Source organism: Arachis duranensis, chromosome 2, assembly GCF_000817695.3.
Source record: "Arachis duranensis cultivar V14167 chromosome 2, aradu.V14167.gnm2.J7QH, whole genome shotgun sequence".
In the NCBI taxonomy this organism is placed as follows: domain Eukaryota; kingdom Viridiplantae; phylum Streptophyta; class Magnoliopsida; order Fabales; family Fabaceae; genus Arachis; species Arachis duranensis.
Window position 1 is genome coordinate 5,812,479 of NC_029773.3, and position 8,691 is coordinate 5,821,169.

General features: G+C 34.8%; 2 protein-coding genes across 2 annotated transcripts in view; one reads left to right on the forward strand and one right to left on the reverse strand.

The window, feature by feature from the left end:
• The first annotated feature begins 487 nt into the window (after positions 1 to 487).
• Positions 488 to 6,333, forward strand: LOC107473123 (protein STRUBBELIG-RECEPTOR FAMILY 6). The gene is made up of 16 exons (XM_016092667.3): positions 488 to 773; positions 1,442 to 1,571; positions 1,696 to 1,767; positions 1,944 to 2,006; positions 2,091 to 2,162; positions 2,268 to 2,339; positions 2,601 to 2,672; positions 2,766 to 2,831; positions 2,932 to 2,994; positions 3,095 to 3,402; positions 3,622 to 3,911; positions 4,167 to 4,438; positions 4,533 to 4,665; positions 4,809 to 4,945; positions 5,267 to 5,423; positions 5,985 to 6,333. Exons 1-16 carry the CDS (start codon positions 677 to 679, stop codon positions 6,132 to 6,134), a joined length of 2,154 nt encoding a protein of 717 aa, XP_015948153.1. The 5' UTR covers positions 488 to 676; the 3' UTR covers positions 6,135 to 6,333.
• Positions 6,334 to 7,918: 1,585 nt separating this feature from the next.
• LOC107473124 (UDP-glucose flavonoid 3-O-glucosyltransferase 7) overlaps positions 7,919 to 8,691 on the reverse strand; it is a gene marked incomplete in the record, with an annotated part of 1,880 nt that continues 1,107 nt past the window's right edge. The window contains 1 exon segment of the mRNA XM_016092668.3: positions 7,919 to 8,691. Within this exon segment, the coding sequence (XP_015948154.1) occupies positions 8,058 to 8,691 (634 nt within the window).

The following is an 8,691-nucleotide window of genomic DNA, read 5'->3' on the forward strand; positions in this document are numbered from 1 at the left end:
CTAAAAATCAATTTTGTTATTAGAGAATTAATTATTTAACAAAAAAAATCAACTAACAAAATAGTAGCTAAATAGAAGTCAAAAAGCTAAATTGTTAATGTATTAAAAAGTAAATTAAAAATAACAAATTAACTAATGGTTAGACGAAAAAAAGTTAATTTCAAATCTTTTATCTTATTTAAATCAATACAATGGATGTTTTTTTTTAAAATATAATAATAAAATAGTAGACGAAAGAAAAATTTTAAATTGTTATTATAGAGAAAAAATAAATTACAAAAATGTTAACTAATAATTGTAAAAAATGTTAATTCTAATTCTTTTTCCAATACTATATATACTATATATGTCACATATTTTTCAATAATTAATATGATTAATAAATGTTATTTGTATAGGTTTCATAAATCTAGTAATTAAATTCACACTTAACAAGTAAGAGTGATAAACTAAAGTAAGTGGTGGCTTTGGATTCTTCTGGCGATTCGTGCTTGCCAGCTTTGCTTTTACTCGGCAGCAACAACAAACATATATAAGCATCTCATTCACATGAACACCCCATCTAATATTTAATAATAAAAATCCATTTTTGACAAAAAGGGGTTGATTTCACAGCCAAATTGGATTCTGGGTTGGAAGAATTTCACCAAAAAAGAACAACAATTGGTTGATTCAGATGATGGAGGATCGAAGGCTGGTGCTGGTTCTCATCAGCACCTGCATTCTCTGTTTCTTGGTCATTGGCATTAATGGTGACACAGATCCAAATGATGGTTAGTGATGCTGTTCATTAATAATTCAATCATGTTCATTTTTTTCTTTTTTCCTTCAAACTTTATTTTTTCAATGTGTGTGTTTCTTTTGTACTTGGATGTGTTAGTTGTATACAGTGTTTTAGTGAAGAGTACTTCTTGCTATAATTGTCTTATGTTCCAATTTTCTGTTTTTGCTTTTTTATTTTTTTTAATTATTTGAAATTTATCTGTATAGTTCAGCTGATTTTCCATAGTTAGATTTGGATTTTGGAACAAAGTTTGTAATTTTTTTTAAAATTAATTTATGAGTTTCTGTTCATCTGAATTAATGTAAATTCTATTACCATGAATAAATGTGGGTGTTTAATTTTCTTCTTTTTTTTTTAGTTGATGTTTTTACTTTTATTTTTAATTATTGTGTTTAAGCCATGTTCTATCTGTTATGAGTGGTAATAGTAGTTAGTTGATATACAATTCTTGCTCTCTTCAGTAGGAACAAGGTTGCTAACAAGTGATCCAAAATCAAGTACTTTCTGATGTAATAATAGTATGATTGGCATGTTTTTTCTCATGATTTCCTCTGATATGAATGGGAATCTTCATCTTCCAATTTCATTCCTTTACTTTTGACTTCAATGTTTGTTTCTGTGTCCTCAAAACTTTGTTATACTGAATGTTTGATGCAGCTAATGCTCTAAGGAGCTTGTATCAGAATATGAACTCACCATCTCAACTAAATTGGCCTCAGAATGGCAATGATCCTTGTGGACAGTCTTGGAAAGGCATTAGTTGCAAGGACAATCGCGTCACTGAGATGTGAAGACTTAATCTCCTAAATCCTAATCACTTTATACATGTTTCGATTATTACTCTTTTCGGCTCCAATGTCTGATATGTGTGTTGTTGTTTGGTTTTTTTCCGATCATTTACTTCTTATCAGCAAGTTACCTGGTCTTCAACTTAGTGGAACTTTGGGTTACCAGCTCGAAAGCTTGACATCTGTGACTTACTTGTAAGTTAAGCCTCGTTCGGTAACTGTTTCAGGACATAAAATACAGAGACACGGAGAAAATCTGTCCTGTACTGTGTCCTGTGACAATATCCAAATGCAGCCTTAATGATCTTGTTCATTGTATATCCAGTTTTGTATGTATTGTTACTGTCGTCGTAAATCGAAAATCTTTGCAGTGACTTGAGTAACAACAATCTTGGTGGCAGCTGGTACCAACTCCCTCCAAATTTGCAGCACCTGTATGTCTTAAACTTCTGTTTATTTTTGTTTCTCGGACTTTTGGTAGTCGAATTCTAACATACTTAATACTTCTTTGTATGCAGAAACCTCGCTAATAATAATTTCAATGGGCCGATCCCATATTCGATCTCTCAAATTGCTTCGCTTAAATACCTGTATGTAACTATATTCTTGAATTCTTATATGCTTTTCATTGTATACCTATAAACCTCCTTGCTAAGCCACTGTAGTAATATGCAAAATTAACATTGATTCTGTAGGAATCTTGGTCACAACCAGTTCCAACAAGGATTGACTGTTGACTTTTCAAAGCTTACTTCCCTCTCTACACTGTAAGATTCCCTCAATTCCATATACCTTTCAGCAACATTGATGTTATGACTTCTTTGTTTTTCTTGTGGATTCATTAAAATTTTGTACTTAAAAATTTAATATTACTTCTGATTCCATGCTAATTCATATTCTTTATTTGTTTCTGCAAAAAGGCTTCATATACATTGGCTATTTTGTGATATTTACATGCATATGATTCTTGTAATCTAAAACTTTTGAGTTACTGATCCATCAACTATAATATCTGTAACCTGTTGTAGGGATCTTTCGTCCAATTCGCTGACAGGGGATCTCCCTCAGACAATGAGCTCACTTTCGAGCTTGTCAACCTTGTAAGCATCGAGTTTTGTATTCTTTCTTTCTTTTTTCTTCATGTTTGCATGGTATTGATTGCATTCTAAGTGGACTTATTTGTCTTTTTTTAGGTATCTGCAAAACAACCAGTTCACGGGCACCATCGATGTTCTTGCTAACCTGCCACTTGACACTTTGTGAGCCTCTTTTATGTCATTTGCTGCCATGGAAAACTTCTTTCCTATATTTATATAATAACCTTTCAAGTTCTAATTATTTTCTGAATATTTCTCTCAGGAATGTGGAAAACAATCATTTTACAGGCTGGATACCGGAACAGCTGAATGGCATAGACCTACAGTGAGTATTACCATTATCTGCAATTTTTCAAACTAAGAATATTTATTTGTTTATTTCATTATATAAATCTTGAATGATAAGCCAAGGTTTAAAATGACAGAAAGGGTGGTAATTCATGGAGCTCGGGGCCTGCGCCCCCTCCACCTCCTGGGACACCTCCAGCAACAACCAGCCGTCACCACAAATCCGGTGGGCACGGCAGCTCATCAGGTGGTAGCTCTAGTGATGGGGGTAAAAAATCTGGTATTGGAGCCGGTGGCGTTGCTGGAATAGTGATCTCCATATTGGTTGTTGGGGCAATAGTAGCATTCTTCCTGGTGAAGAGAAGATCCAAGAAGTCGTCGTCATTAGACACGGAAAAGCTTGACAATCAGCCGTTGGCTCCTCTAGCTTCAAATGAAGTGCACGGTTTGTATCTTGGTTCTCGCATACTATTGAAAATCCTTTCTTACCTTTTTCCTTTATGATTAACTTTATGCTACTTATTTCTCATTTTAAATAGTTTCACATTTCATTCTCTTCTTGAAATGTGTTTGATATAGACCTTACTTTATATGCTTAATTCTACTTGTGGATTGTGATGAGTTAGTTATCAGAAGTAACATATTACAACATTTCATAATGCAGGATTGAATTCTATGCAGAGTTCCTCTGTGATTGACTTGAAAACATTTGACACTCCTGTGGAACCAATAAATGTTAAACCCCCTATTAAACCCCCACCTCTCAAATCATTCGACGAGGAAGAAATTCCAAAGAAGCCAACTGCTGTCAAGAAGACTGTCGCCGCTCCCGCAAATGTGAAAGCATATTCTATAGCTGACCTGCAGATTGCTACTTCAAGCTTCAGTGTGGATCAACTCCTTGGTGAGGGGTCTTTCGGACGTGTATACCGTGCACAATTCGATGATGGAAAGGTACTCCTTATCGCATCCTTACTTTACAAGTCCAATTCTATGTCTTATTCTGCGGGCAAAGATATGGAAAATCCAAAAATAATGCCATGCCCTTGGGAAATGTCTTAAAAGTGACTCACCTGAGTCTTTCTCAATATATATAAGCATGCTAAATTGCTAATACACTTGATGATATATGTCAAAAAATGTTAACATATCTTCTGAATCCATGCAGAGGCTTATTAATGGTTTTGACTTTGACATGAATTATTGTAGGTTCTTGCAGTAAAGAAGATAGATTCATCTATCATTCCCCATGATTCATCCAACGATTTTGTGGAAGTAGTCTCAAACATCTCCCATTTGCATCATCAAAATGTGACAGAGCTTGTTGGTTATTGTTCGGAGCATGGACAACACCTCTTGGTCTACGAGTTCCATAAAAATGGATCGCTGCATGACTTCCTTCACCTACCTGATGAGTACAGCAAACCATTGATATGGAACTCTCGTGTCAAGATCGCTCTAGGGACAGCTCGCGCCTTAGAGTGAGTTAGTTGTTTGCAAGTGTAAATAGAATAATGACCTCTTGTTTCTTTCCCCAAAAGTCAATAACCAACCTCTTCTTTCTCTTTTTTTAAGGTACCTACATGAAGTTTGTTCGCCTTCGGTTGTTCATAAGGATATTAAGTCAACCAACATATTGCTTGATTCAGATCTTAACCCTCATCTTTCAGATTGTGGATTGGCAAGCTATATTCCAAATGCAGACCAGGTGATTTTAATTTTTGGAACAAATATGCTGTGAATTTCAGTTTCAAATGGATGCTCTCTTAATGAATGCATTTTTTCCTTTTATCTTGTGTCACACGGCTTACATATGAAATTTATTAGTTCTAAATATCGTCTCATGTTCAGGTATTGAACAATAATGCTGGATCGGGATACGAAGCACCGGAAGTTGGTATGTCCGGTCAGTATACGCTTAAGAGTGATGTCTACAGCTTTGGAGTTGTCATGTTGGAACTTCTTAGTGGAAGGAAACCGTTTGACAGGTAATTGAAGCATCTTTTAGGTGGTTACTCGTGAAAATGTCTTCATGGGAAGATGATAGCTGAGATGTAAACACGTGTTATGTCAATAGTTTAGTAAAAAATATCAAACTATCTAACGGTTTTCAACTATTATTTTCACATGAAGACATCTTCATGTGACTAGTTTTAACATTCGCATGCTCTCCAAAATCAACAGCGCATTTAGTAACATATATAGTTTAATCTATAATATAAAACCCTTCAAAGTAGTTAGGGTAGGTAGATGCACCAATTTCTTTTGATATCATTTGTATTTTGTTGTTTAAAAAACTCCTTCGGCAGCTCAAGGCCAAGATACGAGCAGTCTTTGGTACGGTGGGCGACACCACAACTCCATGATATCGATGCATTGGCTAAAATGGTTGATCCTGCGCTGGAAGGGCTATACCCGGTTAAGTCGCTGTCCCGTTTTGCCGATGTTATCGCACTTTGTGTTCAGGTAATGTCACACATATATGTCTCCTTTTTGTTGTCTTAACAACCAAATAAACTACATATATTCATATGCGTCTATGTGTATGTGTGTCTTTGTGTCCGTGTCTTATTGTTTTGAGAGAGTAAACAAACACAACCTAAGTTACTTGTTTAGCTACTACGCACTTAAAAAAGAGGTGGGTACTCCAATGAAGACTATAATTGTCTTTATATGAAGATGCTTCCTTTTGACAATCGGGTGGTGGATTGTAGGGTTTGATTTAGCATGTTAGAAGAGCGTTGCCTTTATCTAAAAGCGTTGATATTTCCTTTAAATCGTTACTTTTTCTTATAAGTCACGCTTTTAAAGTGTAACTAAACAAATATCTTCATGGAAGGATGTTTTTGACATATTGGAGTAGATGCCTTAAAAAGAAAAAACAGCCTAAATGTTAGGGTGATCCAAATGCCAAAACTCATGTCAAAGGGAGGATTTATATGTGCTTTTAATGTATTTATCATTTCAGGAAAAGTAACTAACTAACTACATGATTGTTGTAATATAATGTAATGATTGTTTTGGCAGCCGGAGCCAGAATTCCGACCACCGATGTCGGAAGTGGTTCAAGCATTAGTTCGGTTAGTGCAGAGAGCAAACATGAGCAAAAGGACATTTGGGACTGAGCAAGGAGGAACACCAAGAGCGGGTGATGAGCCTGATACACCAGACATGTAAATTTTATTGCAAATAATAAGATCATTGTGCTTAATAGAATGGCTTAAAAATGGAAAGGAAAAACAAAATAATATTATTCTCTCTTTCTTTGAATGTACCTTCTATTATTGTTTGAGATTGAACAATTTTTTTCGTGTAATATACAGCGTTAGTCCTTTCAATTTGTTGGTAATATAAATAATTATATTATTTTGCACAATTCAAGCTTTGTTTTATCTTTTATTATTTTCTTTTTTTTTTTATTTTTTTTGTAAATTTATTTATAATATACAACAATTAATAAGTTATGATAAGGTAAGAAGGTTACCTGATAACGCACTCTACAGATACTAATTCAAATTACGCGCGTTTTCAGTTTTTTTCCACTCTCATTCCGAAATATTTTCTTCTACTCTCATTCCAAAACTATTTCATCTTCATATTCAAATTTAAAATCTAAAATCGTTTAACAATTAGAAATTTCTCAAATAAGAGTACTACTTTTTTTTATTCTCATTTTAAAACTGTTTCATCTTTAGATTTCAAAATCCAAAACCGTTTAGCAATAAGAAACTTCTCAAATTAGAGCATAAAAACTCGAACAGACAATATTTTAAGTAATAATGTTCCACATCTATATAAAAAATATATCCAAGTTATCCAAATCTATGAAGTACGAACACTTTGTTGAATTGCTGTCTGCGTGTCGGACACATTTCGGACACGACACTCGTCCGACATGCGTATCTGATATGTCCAAACCGTGTCTCAATAAAAAATAAAAAATTTTTCTCCAGACATACTTGGACACACCTAAATACCATCACGTGCCAGTATATCCGGTCTTATTCTTAATATATATTCTTAAAATAAATTTAGATATAGTATATATTATTATTTATTAAAACAAAAAATATTTTAAATACTTGATATAATTAAAATAAGACATTAAAAATAATTTGAAAAATTAATTTATATTTTAATATCAATAAAATATTAAAATATCATTACGATTTATCTAAAAAATACTTTATATTTTATATGTATGCGTGTTCCCGTGTCATGTAAGATTTTACAATTCGCGTGTCGACATGTCCTGTGTCGTGTCGTGTCAGTGTCTGTGCATCATAGATCTAAGCAATATTGGTCAGACGCGCTCCCTTTCCCCCTCACTTGTTTGTCATACACGTGCTACATATAATCTATTGCAACTTAAAGCTTCAACATAAATCTAGGATTGCACATGGATCAGATAATATTTGTAGATATTATTCGATCCGCACTATGGTAGGATCGGATAGCGGATTTGGCAGTGATACCTGCGGATCCGATCCGCATATCCGCACATCATATAAATAGCACAGTTTCAAATAAAAACTAATGTAATGTGACCTAACCCTAAATCCTTAATGTTACGGCGCTCCTCTCTCACTCTCTGTCTCTGGATTCTCCTCTCCTCTCAGACTCTCAAACTATAGCTCTCTCTCCTTTACCGGCTCTATCTCGCTCCATCACCGGCGTTCGCTATCCATATCCATGCCGACATGACCACCATCAGATAAAAATCAAAATTTTTTAATTTTTCAAAATCTCTTAAACAACTTTTCGAGAAGTTAAGAATATATTTAAAAAAAATTTACAAAACAACATTAATGTGACTTTTCATAAGTCAAGAATTTTAAAAAATAGCTTTTGAAATTTTTTAACGAATAAAAAATTCAATACACCAAATAAATATAATTTAATAATTAAATAATTCATAACAATTATAATTTGAATCGATTGGATTTATATCTCCACGGTAATTATTTTAGAACTATTATTATTATTATTTCAAAATGGTGAATACAATACAATACAAGCATGTATGGACTTAAGGTCAAAGAGATATTCCAATTGCATCTCTCAAATGACTTCATGCATAATTGCAGATACTTGACTACCTCATTGAGCACGCGATCTTAAATCCTCAATCAAAGAGTTGAATTGCGAATAAGACGATCCACCTTCCTCCACAGCTTCTTTAGCCTTCTTCCCAAGCTCCTTCGCTCTTCTCCTCATCTCCTCTGCTTCCTCACCTTCCATTACCCTCTTCACCGCCTTCTCTATCACCTCCTTCTTCACCGGCTCACCCCCCATCATCCCCACCCACGTTTGAACCCCAACACCAACCCCAATCCTCACTATGTCCCTCACAAACATCGCATTATAAAACTGCTCTGCATACATCGGCCACGTCACCATCGGCACCCCGGCACAAACACCTTCCAGCGTCGAATTCCAACCGCAATGCGTAACAAACCCGCCAACTGCTTCGTGCTCAAGAATCATCACTTGCGGCGCCCAACCTCTTATGATCAGCCCCTTCCCTTCCATTCTCTCTTCAAACCCTTCTGGAAGCCACTCTAACTTCTTCTCATCTTGTTCTTCGTTCTTTTTTGATCCTTTGCTCACTACCCAGATGAATGGATGATTCGAAGCTTCTAGACCCATCGCGATCTCTTTAAGCTGAGCGTCTGGGAACGTTGTCATGCTTCCAAAGCACACATAAATAACGGAGTTTGGTTTCTTTGTCTCA